This window comes from Ceratotherium simum, chromosome 23 (genome assembly GCF_057802395.1).
Source record: "Ceratotherium simum simum isolate JZ-2026a chromosome 23, ASM5780239v1, whole genome shotgun sequence".
NCBI classification, from domain to species: Eukaryota; Metazoa; Chordata; class Mammalia; order Perissodactyla; family Rhinocerotidae; genus Ceratotherium; species Ceratotherium simum.
In genome coordinates this window covers 49,008,526-49,028,264 of record NC_141922.1, presented here as the reverse complement: position 1 = coordinate 49,028,264, position 19,739 = coordinate 49,008,526, and the positions used below count along the sequence as shown (strand labels likewise).

Here is a 19,739-nt window from a genome sequence, read left to right as displayed (position 1 = left end):
TACAAAATTCTTGACTAACTTGAGTTCCAAAAAATTTTAAAAAAGACTGAAAGTCAGGTCCTCTTTTCATCTCTGGCCCGTCAGAGTAGATCTCTAGCATCTACCCACAAAAGGTCACCAATTGGTCAGCAGACCATAAACCAAAATTCTCAGTCATTGCCCCCACCCATGGGGACTAGCTTAGTGGGCATAAGTAAACCAAGAACACAAAATCATAGAAAGGAGAAGAACTGGAGAACCAGAATGCAGAGGTAAGATTTTATTGTCATTTGGGATTCATTTCTGGGAGCCAAGAAAAAACCATGCTGGGATTAAACTACCTGTCCTTCAGCAATGAAAGCTTACCTTTCACTGGGCATCGCCAGAACTAGTGAAAAATAACTTTATAGCTGTAAATTATGACTCTGATATAAAATGAATGTGTGTCAAAGATTTTATTTAAATCAATAGTTAATAAAGGAACTAGTAAGATGTTACAACTAGTTCCTGTAACCTGAATCTAATCATGAGAAAACATTAGACAAATCCAGATAGAGGGACAGTGTACAAAAGTCTGGCATATGATTTTTAAAATGTCCAAGTCATGAAATTCAAGGAACGACTGAAGAACTGTTTCACTTTCAAGAGGACTAAATGATAGGACAACTAGATATAAATAACGTGTGGTTCTGAACTAAAACATTGTTAGAATCAATGCTGGAGCTCGAATGGGGCTGAGGATTAAATGTGGGTAATGTGTCAAGGTCCGTGTCCTGATTTGGATAGTTGCATGGTTGTTATGTAGGAGAATGTCCTTGTAGGAAAGCCACACTAAAGGATTCAGAGGTGGTGGGGCATCAGGTTGGTAACTTACTCTTAAATGATTCAGAAAAGAAAAGTTTGGTAATATGCTTTCAAATTTTCTATAAATTTATGATTGTTTCAAAAAAATAATTTATAGTTAGGTACTTTACGACTGTAAATATTCTGTTCCTCGTCCAGCTTTCACCATAATAGATTTAGTATCCATTGATGATTCTTCCTGAGTTGATTATTACAGTGGTAGGTGCAGAAGGGTGATTTTCAAACTCCATCATTCCTTTTAGACTAAGTGGCATTCTGCTGTACAAAATAGCTGTCTTTTCTCACCTGTTTCTTTCTTTGTATCAGTTGGGACTTCTGGATTCTTGTTTTTTCAGTGGGTCTAGTCTTTTACCGTTTTTATTGATTCTGATGCAGAAATTGTCTGAGATTGGGCTTGTGTATGAGGAGTGGGAGCTGGCTTTTTTTCTTTGAGCAGTTCCTTACTTCCTGGCACCACAGATGATTCAGGCTCTGCCCAATCGCTGGAATTAGCCACTTCTGGAAGGAACCATGATTTTAGTAGACGATGGTATTTAAAAGCAAGACAACCCACTGTTAATGTTGTTTGTTCTAGAAACTTAATTTTTTGATCGTAATTAAAATTAGGATTTTAATGTCTCTGTTTGGCAATATAGTGTGTTCTCCCTAGTATTCATCAAATAAATGAATGATTGCTATTTAAAATTGATTTTTGTTTCCTGTTGGTAGATGAGACCAAGAATAACTGGGAAGTGTCAGCACTTTCTCGGGCTGCCCAGAAAGGATATAATAAAGTGGTGCTAAAACATCTGAAAAAGACAAAGAACATTTCATCAGTAAGAAATTCCTTCTATTTTCTTTAATTTCAATATATTTTAGCAATAAAAATGTAAACTATATTAACTATTTATTGTCTTCATCTTGTTTTTCTGTTCATCTCTACCTTGAAATGAATTTAGTGGATAATAAAAAGTAATATGGTTTGTATTCAATGAGCAGTTGGAATACTGATATTTTGGATGTAAGGTTAATTCATTTACTGATTAGATCTTAAATATATCATTTTGTTAAGTTTGATTCATGCCAGTTTTTGTGTTTTTTCAGTGATAATTTCTTAAGACCAGTTTTTTTAGATGGGGCATATAATGTAACAGGAAAAAATGATGTAGAGAAAATTGAATTAGTATAAGGAAAATATCTATTTTAGATATGAAGTGAAAACTAAAATTTGAAGAACTTTTAATGTCTAAAACGATAATGCAAACTCTAGGGTAAATTTTTCCTACCTCATTTTTGACAGTTCGGATTGAAAGACTTGAATGAAACTAGAAATGGTAGTCTAAAATTTTTTATTGTATTATCACATATAAATAAAGCAAGATGAAATTACTTGAACATTTCTCTAGTTTTGCAAATAAAATTGCTTTACAGATACATGACCCCTATTCCCTAGGATAGCAGTTTTCAAAGTGTGGACCCCTGGGGGCACCTGGGTGCAAGGCAAAGCTGTGTTTACTCCTTGACCATTTGCGATATGGTGTAATGATGGGTAATGCTCTTGGTTTCTTAGCACTTCATTAAACCTTACCTTGACCCTTGAGCACACATGTTTTTAGTATTCTGTGTGATGAAACAGGAAGTATGCATAAAGCAGTCTGCTACATAGTGAAGTATGAGAGTTGTCTTCCAAAGGACTTGTGTGATGCTTTGCGCTGTGAGCTAACAGCCCTTTTTTTCATGAACGTTGTATTTACTTGAAAGAACAACTAAGAGACAGACTAGCTATTTAGAATTTGGCAGACATTTTCTCTAAAGTAAACGCAGTGAGCCTGTCATTTCAAAGAAAACGTCTGAGAGTATTTGTTGCCAATGATAAAATTCAAGCATTTAAGTGAAAATTAAAATTTTGGAAAACTTGTAACTATCACCATGAGCTTGATGGCTTCTCGTTACTTAAAGGTTTTTCTGATGAGATTGGTGGTGATATTAACAAATGTGATTTTTGCATATATAATGAAATGTGTCAACATTTGAAAGATCTGCATAGCCCAGTGAACCAGTATTTTCAGATGGATACTACATTATGCTACTGAGGCATGGATGGGTAGAAAATCCACTCAAAGTGAAAGATAAAACCAATGGATTTTAATGTAATATACTACATAAAATTCATCGGTAAGATTTCAGATTCCACATTGTAACTAACCTTTAAGAAACTACCACTTACTCAGTTTTGGGGTGTATCAAAGAAGAACCATGATTATCTAAAAAGACTATTAAAATGCTCCTCTTTCTTCCAATTACAGCCCAAACAACATGTCACAGAAGCTGTCTTCTAGTGAGCCAGACAATAGATTTGCGCAAATGTGAAACAGTCCCCCTTACCTGAGATTTTTTGTTGATTTGGAAAATATACTTACTTTTCCTAAAAATATGTTATTTGTTAACGAGTAATAGGTTTAGTATTTTTACATAAAATAATAACTATTTAAATAATTTTTAAAGTTTTAGCTTCTAATATGATAAATATTGATAAATACAACCCACATAAACAAAAGGTCTTTGGGAGTCCTCAGTTTTTTTTTTTTTTTTTTTTGGTGAGGAAGATTGGCTCTGAACTAACATCTGTTGCCAATCTTCCTCTTTTTGCTTGAGGAAGATTGTCCCTGAGCTAACATCTGTACCAATCCTCTATTCTGTATGTGGGACACTGCCACAGCATGGCTTCATGAGCGGTGTGCAGGTCTGCACCTGGGATCCGAACTCGTGAACCCTGGGCTGCCGAAGTGGAGTGCATGAACTTTAACTACTATGGCACTGGGCCAGCCCCCATCAGTATTTTTAAGAGTTTAAAAAGTCCTGCCAAAACTTTTGGAACCACTGGTGTAGGAAATGGACATCTAACTGCAAAATTGGAAGATATGTGACTTCTTTTCACAAATTTGCAATAAAATTAACAGCAGTACCGTGTAGGATATAATGAACTATTGGGAGGCATTAACAATAGAGAGGGTCCTGAAATAGTTTTTCTTTTCTCATAATTCTCTCTAATTTTTAAGTCAGCTATCATCACATGTAATACAGTTGTTCATGTTTGCAGAATGAAGCACTGTCCTTGGAAGAAGTAAGGATAAGAGTAGTACAGATGCTTGGGTCTCTAGGAGGACAAATAAACAAGAATCTCGTAACAGGTAAACTTTCCTTTAACATAAATGAACCTCGGTATAGATGTTTGTACTTTAATTTGGCCTTATATAGATTATGGTATATTCTGCTATCAGAATAATCACATCCATTTGCTCCTGTATGTGATTTACATATTTTCAAGTAAGATTGCAGAGAATAATATTTGCTTAATGAAATGCTTTGACTGTCCTCACGCAATCTGAATAATTAACTATACTAGCAGGGAAAATATTCTTGCTTGATTTGTGAAGCATGTTTTCCGCTTTGAAATGGAATCTAATTTGACATTCTTTTCTATAATAAACATTGTGTCAGGAATTCAAAGTTAATCTTTTAAACCTGATATTCTTAACATTTGGATATTTTTAGGTTGTTTTTATTGAGAATTAATGTTTTTGATTAGTAAAAATTGATCTGTATTTTTACTTTGGAAATTTTATATTAAATATACCAGTGACTTTTGGTTATTTAGGAAATTAGAGCCTATATTGCAAAAAAGTGTTAAAAGAGGAGAATTTTAATAAAAATGTTGTTCATTTATCATTTTTCCACAGAATACCTTAAGTAACTCCTACTGAAATTAAAAATTAAACATTCTGGAGTGTTAGACTTGTATAAAACTACTTTTACTTTAAATCTAATTTAGAAATAGTGTATCTGTGATTTCTAATTTTGTAATTACATGTCTAAACTAAAACAAAACCAAAAAAGGGAAAGGTTAGTAAAGTGCTTAACTGAAAAGTATAACAGCACTCTGGGTTCACTAATGAATTGTAGAGCCATTGGTATTAAAACTAAGATTTTGAATGAAAAAACGCTCTTCTTAATCTTCTTTAACAGCTGCATCCTCAGATGAAATGATGAAGAAGTGTGTGGCCTGGGACAGAGAAAAAAGACTCAGTTTTGCAGTGCCGTTTATGGAGATGAAGCCTGTCATTTATCTGGATCTCTTCCTGCCTCGGGTCACGGAGTTAGCTCTTTCAGCTAGTGACAGGCAAACTAAAGTACATTTATTTTGCATCACTCTCTTTCTTTTTTTTTTTTCTCCTTTTTGCTGAGAAGATTCACCCTGAGCTAACATCTGTTGCTGGTCTTCCTCTTCTTTTGCTTGAGGAAGATCAGCCCTGAGCTAACATCTGTGCCAGTCTTCCTCTATTTTGTATGTGGGTTGCTGCCACAGCATGGCTGATGAGTGGTGTAGGTCCGTGCCCTGGATCCAAACCTGCGAACCTGGGCCGCTGAAGCGGAGCACGCTGAACTTAACCACCACGCCATGGGGCCGACCCCTCATCACTCATTATTTAGAGTCTATTGTTTTTAAGACATATATTTGTTAGGAAATAGGTAATATACTTCAGCCATTCCAATATCATTAATTTTTGTATTTTCTGTAATATGGTAATTAGAAAACTACTCATTTATCTGAAGTAGATGTCATTGATAAATGAGAGTTAAGCATAAGTCATTTTAATAGATAATCTGGCAAAACATTAGTAAATCAAAAACTCTTCATAATAGAAAATGCAGTGCAGAAGGCATTTAAAAGTGATTTTCAGTCTATGCTTGATTATCTCTTCTGCCTAGGAGATTAGAAACAAATAGTCTCAAGTTTTTACATTAATTCCTAAATATTGAAAGTGCTTCAAAAATATTTTTACTAAAAGGAGCGATAGTAGTTGAAAATGTGCTAACAAATGAAGCAAATTTCTGTAATATGGCAACATTGAAATATATTTCTTATGAATGTATATGGACCTAATATCTAAAGCTTTTAAATTTCAATTCTTAATTCTTGCATAATGATTAAAGTGAACAGAAGCATTAATTTTATACAACAAGTGCTACTTCCAGTTATTTTATATTTGGATGTGATAACTATCTGCTACAAAAGTTTTTCTTTTTAAAGGGCTAAATTGAGCAACATTTTAATATATTCTTCTCTTGTGAATATGAAAACTTAAACTTTGTTGAACTCCTGGCCTATTTTAGATTGCGGCTTGTGAACTTTTACATAGCATGGTTATGTTTATGTTGGGAAAAGCCACTCAAATGCCTGAAGATGGTCAGGGTTCCCCACCCATGTACCAGCTCTATAAGCGAACTTTTCCTGTGCTGCTTCGACTTGCATGTGATGTAGATCAGGTAAGTGAATGATTTTGAGTTTGAAACAAAGTTTAAAATTTAAAATTTAAAAAAAAAAGTTCTGCAGAATTTAAAAAAAAGTTCTGTCTAGTTCAGTGATCATCAAAGCTTGCTTCACTTTGGAATCACTTGGGGATCTTTAAAAAAAATACTGCTGCCTGGCTGCTACCCTCAGGCTCTGATTTAATCCCTCAGATATATGACCTGGGGATTGGGGTGATTTTTAATGTGCACCAAGTTTTGGAATCAGTGTTCTAGTTAATGGTTACTGAGAGTCTAGGCATCTAAAGCTGAATTAGCTGTCACCCCTTTCATAGAGGGACTCACACTCTTTCAGAGAGTGAAGAATAGATAAGAAACCATGGCCAGTAGTGATGGGAGAGACAGAAAATGTTGGTAAATGGCCTATTACTGATGACTTTATGGGCAAATTCTCCATTGCTGCCAGGAAGCAGAAAAAAGGTAGAATTCTCAGTTCATTTTATGAAGCTAGCATAACTCTATCAGGGTGCACACATTAAAAAAGAAAATGAAATGGAAAACTCATTTATAAATATAGATGGAAAATTCTTCTGTGTATATGAATGAATACAATCCAGCAGTATATTAAGATGCACCATGATTAAATAGGATTTGTGTTTAAAACTGGAAATTTACCATAGAAATAGATTTCAGAAGCAGTGATTCTCTTTGTAGAAGCCTAAAAGGCATTTGTCCTAGTAAACTAGGAGTAGTTTAATGTTATCTTTAATATGCTAAAGAATGTCTACCTGAATGTCACAGCCAAATCATCCCTAGTCGTGAAGCATTATCATCCCCAGTCGTGAAGCATTACTGCTGCCTTATGCTTCGACCAGGACAGAAGCCCTTGGTGAGAAGCGATTGGCCTGTTCACAGGCACCTCAGCACCTACCCAGAGCAGTGCCTGTGGCTTGGTGTGGTTGCTCAGTATAGCTTCACTCGTGTTTAGTTAGTTCTTTGCAGTGGTTAGTATCTGGGCATCACCAGGCTGTGAGTTACGAGGGAGGGACATTAGAAAGGTAGGAGAAAAGATTATTATTTTGAATATAATTTGTTTTAATCCAGAAAGCCCAAGAGTATCGGCTGATAAACTCTAAGAATTAATAAAGGAAGAAGCTGATGAATTACAAAATAGAATTCTCCTGTATCCGTATTCTCGTGTATCTCATATGCCAGTGTGGTCCACTTGGAAAATATGTCTACAACATCCCATTCATAACAGTATCAAAAATGTATATAGAATGTCTGAGAATAAACTTCAGTATGCCAGGAAAACATATGTTTTATGAATATAAAATCAATATGGTATGTACCTGAGTTAGAAAAATCAATATTGAAAAAATGCCAACTCTTCTCAAATCAGTCAGTACATTTGATATCATCTGGCAAAAGCCCTGCATTGATTTCATTTAGAACCTAAAAAGTAATCTGAAAGAATGATTGCTTGAGCCTAACCAAGAAAACATTTGACAGGGTAGAGCAGTGAAGGGGGTTCTGCCCTAACGCATGTTAAAAAGGAACCACATTAATTAAGAGGTTGGACTAGTGCATAGATAGATTGGGGGAGAGTCTGTAGGTGGGAGGTGGGCCCAGATGTATGCATCAAAATTGTGTATATGGTGAAGAGGCTTTTTAAGTTAGTGAGAAATGGGTCATTTAGTAAATTGTGTTAGGCGAATTGACTAACATGAAAAGTTAATTTCAAATTAAAAAGATTTAGAAGGAAAAACAAACTATAAATATATTACAGGAAAATGTAATGATTTATAGCGTGTCTGTCTGTGTATATCTTTGGATCGGGAGTCTTTTTCATTGATAAAAACATTAACTAGACTAGAAACCTATAAAGCTAAGGTGAACCTCCACATCCTCATCCCTTTCCCACTCTTATTCCTCAGGAAAAGCTGCATTTTCCTCTGCAGAAAGTTTAGTGAATAGACTCCTAGATATTTGTAGAAACAATTTTTACAAACGTGCATTTATGCTTTATTTATAAAAAGTAAGATCACAGCATTCAAAAACACTTTCTTTTATACACAAAATGTGATTTCTGCTACTTGGATGGATTTGGTTATCATTACATTACAGGCCTCCTTCCATGTCTTTCCATAATGTTTGCACAGAAAGGGAGATTTTTCCTATAAGATATTGTGGGTAGATATATGGAAGAAAAATGTTAATGTGGTGATACTTATGGCTTTATGAATGTTTAAAATCACTGAATGGCACAAAACCCACAATTTTAACATAGACATAATGTGGGAAAAAATTTATTGCAATAGTCTACTGAAGGTATAAGATCTAAAAATTGCCAAATGGATAAAGAACAAAAATAGGCATAATGAAGAAATATATATGGCTAATGAAATATATTTTAAAATAGTCAGTCTTTTTAGTAAACAAGGAAATTCAAATTAAAATGATATTGTTTGCAGCAATTGTCAAATATTTAAAAAATTGACAACATTGATATTGCCAAGTATGTAGGGAAAGGGCTCTGTGAGTCATGGCTAGTGGGAGTGTGGATTGGCAGAGTGTGGCTCTGCAGGCAGAGGAAAAGGCTTGGTGACCTGCAGCACTTGTCCAGCAGTTTCATTACTAGAGATGTACTCAGCGTAGTGTGTATAAGACTTTTCTTGTGATTTCTTTATATTAGTCATAAATTAGAAATACCTGCATTTCTAACAACAGGATTTAGGTAACTGGATCATGGTATGTCCATATATGAGATACTGGGCAGCTAATAACAATAATGATATAGCTTATGTATTTATATGGAAAATAATCAAAATTAAGAGGAAAAGTGGTTACAAAAATGTATATTTATTTTTACACACATATATATTTAAATGTATATAAATAAAATATTTGGAAAGTTAACTGATTTTTTTTTTTTTTAAAGATTTTATTTATTTATTTTTCCCCCAAAGCCCCGGTAGATAGTTGTATGTCGTAGTTGCACATCCATTCTAGTTGCTGTATGTGGGACGCCGCCTCAGCATGGCCGGAGAAGCGGTGTGTCGGTGCTCGCCCGGGATCCGAACCTGGGCCGCCAGCAGCGGAGCGCGCGCACTTAACCGCTAAGCCACGGGGCTGGCCCAAGTTAACTGATTTTGATTGTTAACAGTGGTTACCTTTGGGATGTCGGATTATAGATGGATGGTTTTCTACATTTTCTGCAGTTTCTATAAGGGGTGTGTGTGTGTGTGTGTGTGTGTGTGTGTGTGTGTTAGACACAAATAGTTAACTTATGTACTAAAACGAAAATAGTATAATTCTTTTGGGAAAAAAAAAAGTAATGCTTTAAGACCAGTTTAAACTTCCAAACTGAAAGGTAAGAGCCTTTTATTTTTGTTAATCCTAAGAATTGCTTCAAGGGTTAGAAAGATATTCTTTTGGAGAAAAATATCTAGGTGTAAGAGGACTCTGTGTTGTTTGGTCTGAGTTTCGAGACATTTTGCATGATTTCTGAGGTGGTATATATAACAAGGTGCTTCATTCTTGAGCTCGGTATCAGTTGGGAAATAGAGCTACCCTGGATTTCTCAGTGCTCCTGTAGAAGCCCTACCTGTGAGACACAGAAATATATAAGATATAAAGGTAGGGAGTGTTTGCCTTCACTTTCACTACAAACATTTTACTCTTCATATATAATGAGAATTAGATCTCTAACCATTTTTTAGGTGATTCCTCTGATCCAAGAGGATAATAAAACTCCTCTTATCTCTCCAAGATGATCCTAGGTCACCTGAGACTGGGCCGCTAGGTTAAGCTCCCAGGTTCTGGGAAGATGAGCACTGTCTCCCTGGGAATTGCCTTACAGGAGGGAGGAGCCCAGGCCTGGGAGGGGATTGTAAAAGCCGGAGACCCACAGGGCTCTCTGGTCTTTGGAGAGACTTTATTTACATTCCAGAAGGTTAGAGTGAGAACTCAGGATCCTTTGCATCCCACCTCCAAGGAATAAAGATGTTTCTCCCTTTTGGCAGCCACCTCTTTCTCCTGTATGTCTTCTCCTATGATACAGGCTTCAAAGTGTGCGTGCCTAGGGCGTTGATTTGGCTTTCATTTTGTCACTGCAACGGTGTGAATCAGGGTGTAGGGGACCACGTGGTCATTATTTGCTTTTTAGATGAATAATGATAATGTCTCTTATCCAGAATACCTCGTGTCCATGTTCAGGATCCAATTAATAAAGGTAAATATTAAAAAACCAACAGTATCTACCCTAAATTGCCCTCCTAATTAGAGGAACAATGAGTTTTAGTATGCGTATTTTTCTTTGCTGGACTTTTAGGAAGGAGAGAAGAGTAGTTAGAAAGAACATTTTCATCATAGGATTTAACCAGAAAAAGAAACTAAGAAAACCATAGTAGTAGTATCGCTTAATTTTGTCCCTGCCATTTAAATGGAACTCTTTCCAATATAAAATCACTTTAATATGAGGACAGTAAACGCTAATGGTATTTTGTCTTCAGGTGACAAGGCAACTGTATGAGCCACTAGTTATGCAACTGATTCACTGGTTCACTAACAACAAGAAATTTGAAAGTCAGGACACTGTCGCCTTACTAGAAACGATATTGGTGAGTAATGGTTGATTCTTTTCCTGTTGTTCTCATTGACTAGTTATATTTCATTTATATTTAGAACTTTAAGAAAAGTTACCTGTCAAGAATCAAAATGTAGCATCTAGCTAGATCATATTGTCTTTTTCTTTTGTTTTAGAGAATTGGTGAAATGGCATTTTAATGATCAGGATGCCGTATTTATTTACTTAAGTGATACTTTTAAAATCTCTGAGCAAATATTAACGTTTTTTTGTTTTGTTGTCTTTTTGGAGGGTGGTTATAATCTGACCCGCTTCATCTGCATTAAGGCTGTGTGTGTGTTGAGGGAGGAGGGTGAATAAGAATATCCTTGGCCTTGTATCAGGGTTGCAGTATCCTCTTTTTTTTTTTAATATCCACAGTACAGTAATTAACTTAAAAGTAAAAGGAATTTTTTGAGCTTATCCAGTTTCCTCCTGCATTCTGATTCAACAACAAAAGGACCCTAGAAATAGTAGCTCACCATTTTCATAGAACTGTCCTGAGACTGTGGAGGTAGAATCGTTAGGATTTGATCACTGCTTCACTGAGGGCAGAATAAGTGAGGTTAGCTAAAACCTTAGTGTCTTTTGAGACTTATTTTATTATAATTTTCTGAACTTGTGCAGATAACATTACATTTGTTCCCTTTAAATGGCATCTTATTTGATTTTACCTCTTATTTCAGCCTATAATTTTGTTTTGTCATATATTGACTTTGGAATCCGAAGTCCCAGTTAAATACTTAGCAGGTTTGTCCAAACAAACATCCTTTACTTCCATGTTTTTGCAAATATCTTTTCCAGACAGAGGAAATAAAAGCATTAGATGCTTGGTGTGTTTGTGAAGAATTTGGTCTGTTTGGAGTTTTGCTTGCATGGGAGCGTCATGCGAGGCGGGACTGGGAAGGTGTGTTGGGGCAGGATAGCAGAATACTGCATGCAGGGTGGCTGTACGTTCTGCTTTGCCCAGGACCATCCTGGTTATGCCTGTCATGTATTAATTATGAAGAGTCCTCCGTTCACTCTCAAGAGTTACCCTCATTGGATGCCATCTGTGGCAATAGGAGTTACTGAACATTCTTAATTAGGATGGTGACGTAATTATATCTGTGGTTTAATTCCCTGCAGTGTCTACCACTGAATCCTGCCTATAGTAAATACATTTAATTAAATTTGTGGCTTATTTGCATTCAGATGGATTTATTCTAATGTTTCTATTCTGAAGTTTCTATCTTAGCTGTTTCTTTTCCCCTTTTGCTCCTTGAAGGTAGCTTAAGGAAGGGCTTCAGAAAGAAATTGGGTAAGATAATAACGTAAAATTAGCAAGTTGAGGAAAGAAAAGGTAAAAGAAGAAAGGTGAAGTTGGTATAGCACTCAAGTGATAGCGGCCATCAGTTTCCCAGTAGGAAGTGCTGATTCCCCAATGTCAACACACGCATTATTGACCTCTGCTCTGAGAAGCAGTAAGTACCACCTCTTCACATTTCCGTGATTTATTACCTTCTTGAATTCTAATTAGCACTGTAATCAAAGATTTTGCATGTCGCAAATAACTGGGGGTATTAGGCAGAAAGAACTCCCTTATTTCAGTGTTCAGTATACTTTTTCCAGTTAAACTTTTCCTATACAGATAAAGAGGGAGTAATGCCTAGAGGGAGACAAAAGGCAAAGGCCCTTAGCTGTTTCCTTCGGGTGCTTAGAGACTGTGCCTTTATGGAGACAGCTCTTACAGAAAGGTGTATGTTCAGAACCACGTCTCCATATGATTTTTCTTTATGTAGCCATACAATTTCCTTGGAACTTGCAAGAGTCTTATTCTCTTTAACCTCAATAAGTAAAGCGTCTCAGATACTGGTAGGAGATAAAATCAACAACAAAAATTCTTAGGATGTAGCCATTGTGTTTCTTCAGGGAAAGGAAAGACTGCTTTGTTGTTATACAATTAAAATAGCCTCTCTTTTTTTTAATGGATTTTTTCAGTTTTTTAATTTGTTGAAAAGAAAGTGCTTTCGTTATGTCAAAAGGAAATTATTAGTAGAGTCTAGGTTCTAGACAATCAGATTGATTTTATTAGTGTTTCTTTTATCTTGAATAGTGCTCTAAATTAATTTTCATGGCATACTTTAGTTATGCCCAGAGACAGACCAGGGTATTCAGTTGTCATTTTCTACTTTGTTTCAGGATGGAATCGTGGATCCTGTTGACAGTACTTTGAGAGATTTTTGTGGTCGGTGTATTCAAGAATTCCTCAAATGGTCCATTAAGCAGACAACACTGCAGCAGCAGGAAAAAAGTCCAGTAAACACCAAATCGCTTTTCAAGAGACTATACAGCTTTGCACTTCATCCCAATGCCTTCAAGAGGCTGGGAGCGTCACTTGCTTTTAATAATATCTACAGGGAATTCAGGTCAGTAAGCCACATGATAGGGAAAAGTGTAAAAGATGTTCTTTAAATTTTTATTAGTAATTTTGAAAAGTGACTTGGTGTTTATGTATCCATGTGTTCATATATCAAGCATTTAGTAAGTAATTATGTGCTGGATGTTGTGCTATTTTCTCAGGATTAAAAAATGAATTAGGGGCCGGCCCGGTGGCGCAGGCAGTTAAGTGCATGCACTCCGCTGCAGTGGCCAAGGGTTCTCCGGTTTGGATCCCAGGCGTGCACTGACACACCACTTGGTAAGCCATGCTGTAGCGGCGTCCCATGTAAAGTGGAGGAACATGGGCATAGATGTTAGCCCAGGGCTGGCCTTCCTCAGCAAAAAGAGGAGGATTGGCAGATGTTAGCTCAGGGCCAATCTTCCTCACAAACAAACAAACAAACAAACAAACGAATTAAAATGCAGTTTGCAAGAAATGCGAGAAGCTCAGAAGCTTCTGAGAAATATATACAAACATAATACTGCAGCAGTCTTGTAAATGCAACAAAAGACATAATACAAGGTCTTTTGGAGCACAGAAGAGAAGTATCTAACCCAGTTTGAGTGGGTTAGGGAAGCCTTCCTACAGCGTTTATACTTGAGCTGAAAGTAAAAGGATGAGTGGAAATCAGCCAAAGCATTTCAGATCAAAGGAATGAGGTAGAGATAAGAAATATATTCTTCTATAAGAAATATGTATTTCTTATAAAATATATAACTATTTAAGGTGTATATATTACACGTATATAAGGAGATGAAGACATTTTATATTCGTTGACTGTGGAGTTTTAGATTTGGAAGGGAGCATAGTGAGACTGGCCAGGAGCCTTTGTCTGTTGAGCTAAGAAACGTAGGTCACCTCTAGTGACGAGTCCGTGGAGTAGTGGGAGCAGGGAGCAGTATGGTTAGATTTCCTCCTAAAATTCACCTTCCAGTAGCTATCTGGAAAGTGGGTCTGAGGGGGTTAAGAGTGAGGGCCAGGACACCAGTGAAAGGGCTGTCTCAGAAGTCCAAGAAAGAGATAATTCATCCCTGACCTAAAGATGTAGTGGCATGTGTTCATTTTTTTGTTCCTTTAGCATTACTTATTAAGAAGATTATGTGCCAGGCACTGCCAAATGCTAGAGATAGAAAGATATAGCCCTTCATGAGGGTTGCATTTAAGAAAGAGAGATAGATAATCATTAATTAATCATATAGATAAATGTAAAATTCATAGCTGAAATTAGTGCTTAGTGGTACATAATTACTAAGGAATCTTATAATGAGGACCTTGACCTTGTTTGGTCAGAATAGCTTCTCTTAGGAAATGACAGTTGGGATAGAGATGAGGGGAGGAATTATAAAAATAAGAGAGGTGATAGATAGATAGATAGATAGATAGATAGATGATAGATGGATGATGGATGGATGGATGGGAATCTGTGTGTGTGCGTGTGCACACACGTACACGCCTATTCGTATGAAAATTCACTATAGTTTGAATCCACTGTGTTATTTTTTTTAGCTTTTTGTTATGAAACCTAGGTGTACAGAAGAGTGTTTAAGACAATGTGTGTAAAATTTAAAAAAAAGTGTCACTATTTGTAGATGACATGATGTTATGTATAGAAAACACTAAAGTCTCCACCAAAAAACTGTTAGAACTAAGCAATGAATTCAGTAAAGTTGCAGGATACAAACTTTTTTTTTTTTTTTCTGGTGGGGAAGATCAGCCCTGAGCTAACATCCACGCTAATCATTACTCCTCTTTTTGCTGAGGAAGACCGGCTCTAAGCTAACATCTATTGCCAGTCTTCTTCCTTTTTTTTCCCTCAAAGCCCCAGTAGATAGTTGTATGTCATAGTTGCACATCCTTTTAGTTGCTGTATGTGGGACACGGCCTCAGCATGGCCGGAGAAGCGGTGCGTCGGTGCACGTCCAGTATCCAAACCCAGGCCGCCAGCAGCGGAGCGCACGCGCTTAACTGCTAAGCCACGCAGCTGGCCTGGATACAAACTTAATGTACAGAAATCTTTTGTATTTCTATACACTAATAACAAACTGTCTGAAAGAGAAAGTAAGAAAACAATCCCATTTACAATTGCATCAAAAAGAATAAAATATCTAGGAATAAATTTAACCAAGGAGGTGAAATACCTGTACACTGAAAACTATAAGACATTAATGAAAGAAGTTGAAGAAGACACAAATAAATGGAAAGATATTCTCTGTTCTTGGATTGGAATAATTAACATTGTTATAATGTCCGTATTACTTAAAGCAATCTAGAGATTCAGTGCAATCCCTATCAAAATTCCAGTGGCATTTTTCACAGAAATAGAACAAAGAATCTTAAAATTTGTGTGAAACCACAAAAGACCCCAAATAGCCAAAGCAATCTTGAGAAGGAAGAACAAAGATGGAGGTATCATGCATCTTGATTTCAAAGCTATAGTAATTAAAACGCTATGATACTGGCATAAAAACAGACACATGGATCAGTGGAACAGAATGGGAGAGCCCAGAAATAAAACCGCACATGTATGGTCAATTAATTTATGACAAAAGAGCCAAGAATATACAGTGGGCAGAGGACAATCTCTTGAGTAAATGGTGCCGGGAAAATTGGACAGCCACATGCTAAAGAATGAAACTAGACTACTATCTTACACCACACACAAAAATTAACGAAAAATGGATTAAAGACTGGAATGTAAGACCTGAAGCCATAAAACTCCTAGAAGAAAACATAGGTGGTAAACTGCTTGGCATCAGTCTTGGTGATGATTTTTTGGATCTAACTCCAAAAGCAAGGGAAACAAAAGCAAAAATAAACAAGTGAGACTACATCAAACTAAAAAGCTTCTGCACAGCAAAGGAAACGATCAACAAAATGAAAAGGCAACCTAAGGAATGGGAGAAAATATTTGCAAATCATATATCTGAGAAAGAGTTAATATCTAAAATATATCAAGAACTCATACACTCAGTAGCAAAAAAAAAAAAATCTCATTGAAAAATGAGAAGACATTAATAACTGAATAGACGTTTTTCCAAAAAAGATATACGAATGACCAAGAGGCACATGAAAAGGTGCTCAACATCACTAATCATCAGGGAAATTCAAATCCAAACCACAATGAGATATCACGTCACACCTGTTAGAATGGCTCTTATAAAAAGGCAAAAGATAAGTCTTGTGAGGATGTGAAGAAAAGGAAACTCTTGTGCACTGTTGGTGGGATGTAAATTGGTGCAGCCACTATGGAAAACACTATAGAGGTTCCTCAAAAGATTAAAAATAGAACTACCGTATGATCCAGCAGTTCCACTTCTGGATATTTATCTGAAGGAAACAAAAACACTAACTTGAAAAGATATCTACCCCTCCATGTTCATTGCAGCATTATTTACAATAGCCAAGACGTGGAAATAACCTAAATGTCCATCAATGGATGAATGAATAAAGAAGCTGTGGTGTGTAAAAATCAATATATAATGAAATATTATTCAGCCATAAAAAGAATGAAATCTTTTTATTCTTTTTTTTTAGATTAACTCCTTATCAGATATATGCTTTACAAATACTTTCTCCCAGCTGGTGGGTTGTCTTTTCATTTTGGTCCTGGTTTCATTTGCCTTGCAGAAGCTCTTTAGTCTGATGAAGTCCCACTTATTTATTTTTCCTTGGTTCACTTGTCTGTGTAGACATGTAATTCGAAAAGATCCCTCTATGACCAATGTCAAGGAGTGTACTGCCTATATTTTCTTCCAGGAGTTTTATAGATTCAGGTCTTACCTTCACGTCTTTGATGCCTTTTGAGTTAATTTTTGTGTGTGGTGAAAGCAGATGGTCCACTTTCATTCTTTTGCGTGTGGCTGTCCAGTTTTCCCAGCACCATTTATTGAAGAGACTTTCCTTTGTCCATTGTATGTTGTTAGCTTGTTTGTTGAAGATTAGCTGTCTATAGATGTGTGGTTTTATTTCTGGGCTTTCAATTCTGTTCCATTGATCTGTGTGTCTGTTTTTGTACCAACACCATGCTGTTAGCTTTGTAGTATATTTTGAAGTCAGGGATTGTGATGCCTCCAGCTTTGTTATTTTTTCTCAGGATTGCTTTGGCTATTTGGGGTCTATTGATGCCCCATGAAATTTTAGTATTCTTGGTTCTACTTGCGTGAGGAATGTCCTGGGGATTCTGATTGGGATTGCATTGAATCTGTAGATTGCTTTAGGTAGTATGGACATTTAAACTATGTTTATTTTTCCAATCTATGTGCATGGGATGTCTTTCCATTTCTTTATGTCATCATTGATTTCTTTCAATAATGTCTTAACAGTTTTCATTGTATAGGTCTTTCACCTCCTGGGTTAAATTTATTCCTAGATATTTTATTCTTTTTGTTGCGATTGTAAATGGGATTGTCTTCTTGAATTCTCTTTCTGTTAGTTCGTTATTAGAGTATAGAAATGCAGCTGATTTTTGTAAGTTGATTTTGTACCCCACAACTTTGCTGTAGTTGATTATTTCTAATCGTTTTCCGATGGATTCTTTAGGGTTTTCTGTCTATAAAATCATGTCCTCTGGAAACAGGGAGAGTTTCACTTCTTCCATGCCTATTTGGATTCCTCTTATTCCTTTTTCTTGCCTAATTGCTCTGGCCAGAACCTCTGGTACTATGTTGAATAAGAGTGGCGAGAGTGGGTACCCTTGTCTTCTTCCTGTTCTGAGAGGAATGGCTTTCTGTTTTTCGCCATCAAGTATGATGTTGGCTGTGGGTTTGTCACATATGGCCTTTATTATGTTGAGGTACTTTCCTTCTATACCCATTTTGTTGAGAGTTTTTATCATAAATGGATGTTGGATCTTGTCAAATGTCTTCTCTGCATCTATTGAGATGATCATGTGGTTTTTATTCCTCGTTTTGCTAGTGTGGTTTATTACATTGATTGATTTGGGGATGTTGAACCATCCCTGTGTCCCTGGTATAAATCCCACTAGATCCTGGTGTATGATCCTTTTGATGTACTGCTGTATTCAGTTTGCCAATATTTTGTTGAAGATTTTTGCATCTATGTTCATCAGTGATATTGGCCTGTAATTTTCCTTATTTGTATTGTCCTTGTCTGGCTTTGGTATCAGGGTGATGTTGGCCTCATAGAATCTGTTAGGAAGTGTTCCACCCCTCTATTTTTTGGAATAGTTTGAGAAGGAGAGGTATTAAATCTTCTTTGATCCATCTGGTCCTGGACTTTTATTTTTGGGGAGGTTTTTGATTACTGTTTCAATCTCTTTGCTTGTGATTGGTCTATTCAGGTTCTCTATTTCTTCTTGATTCAGTTTTGGGAGGTTGTACAAGTCTAAGAATTTATCCGTTTCTTTTAGATTGTCCAATTTGTTGATGTATGGTTTTTCATAGTATTCTCTTAGAATCCTTTGTATTTATGTGGTGTCCGTTGTGATTTCCTCTCTTGCATTTCTAATTTTATTTATTTGAGCCTTCTCTCTTTTTTTCTCAGTGAGTCTGGCTAAGGGTTTCTCAGTTTTGTTTATCTTCTCAGAAAACCAGCTCTTCGTTTCATTGATCCTTTCTACTGTTTTTTTGGCTTCAATTTCATTTATTTCTGCTCTTAATTTTTATTGTTTCCCTCCTTCTGCTGACTTTGGGCTTTGTTTGTTCTTCTTTTTCTCATTCTGTTAGATGTAGTTTAAGGTTGGTTATTTGGGATTCTTCTTGTTTGTTAATGTGGGCCTGTATTGCTATGAGGTTCCCTCTCAGGACTGCTTTTGCTGCACACCATATGAGTTGGTATGGTGTATTTTCATTTTCATTTTTCTCCAGATATTTTTTGATTTCTCCTTTAATTTCTTCATTGGTCCATTGGTTGTTCAGTAGCATGTTGTTTAGTCTCCAGATGTTTGTCATTTTCCCAGCTTTTTTCTTGTAGTTGATTTCTAGTTTCATAGCATTAGGGTTGGAAAAGATGCTTGTTATGATTTCAGTCTTCTTAAATTTATAGGGGTTTGCCATGTTTCCCAACATGTCGTCTGTCCTTGAGAATGTTCCATGTGTGCTTGAGTAGAATGTGTAATCTGCTGTGTTTGGATAGAGTGCTCTATATGTGTCTGTTAAGTCCATCTCAAGTTTTTCATTTAAGTCCTTTTTCCTTATTGAGTTTCTGTCTGGATGATCTATCCATTGATGTAAGTGGGGTGTTAAGATCCCCTACTATTATTGTGTTGTTGTTAATATCTCCTTTTAGGTCTGTTAATAGTTGCATTATGTAATTTGTTACTACTGTGTTGGGTGCATATATATTCCTAAGTGTTATGTCTTCTTGGTGGAATGTCCCTTTTATCATTATATATTGCCCCTCTTTGCCTCTCATTTCCTGTTTTATCTTTTGTTTCTTGTTAGCTTGGAGTATCGTCTTCCATCATTTCACTCTGAGCCGGTGTTTGTATTTAGAGCTGAGCTGTGTCTCCTGGAGGCAGCATATTGTTGCATCTTGTTTCTTAGTGCATCCCACCACTCTCTGTCTTTTGACTGGAGAATTCAGTCCAGTTACACTTAG

The 19,739-nt window shown here is 36.2% G+C and overlaps 1 protein-coding gene across 10 annotated transcripts in view; it reads left to right on the top strand.

Annotated features, from left to right (window-relative positions):
- Window positions 1-19,739, top strand: part of PRKDC (protein kinase, DNA-activated, catalytic subunit) — a 194,553-nt gene that overhangs the window by 42,363 nt on the left and 132,451 nt on the right. For all 10 annotated transcript variants that reach the window (XM_087447719.1, XM_087447718.1, XM_004431149.3 and 7 more), the window contains 6 exons: window positions 1,552-1,658; window positions 3,923-4,013; window positions 4,849-5,012; window positions 5,998-6,150; window positions 10,647-10,754; window positions 12,941-13,167. In XM_087447719.1, coding sequence (XP_087303845.1) covers window positions 1,552-1,658; window positions 3,923-4,013; window positions 4,849-5,012; window positions 5,998-6,150; window positions 10,647-10,754; window positions 12,941-13,167 — 850 coding nt within the window. The remainder of the gene's footprint in view (window positions 1-1,551; window positions 1,659-3,922; window positions 4,014-4,848; window positions 5,013-5,997; window positions 6,151-10,646; window positions 10,755-12,940; window positions 13,168-19,739) is intronic.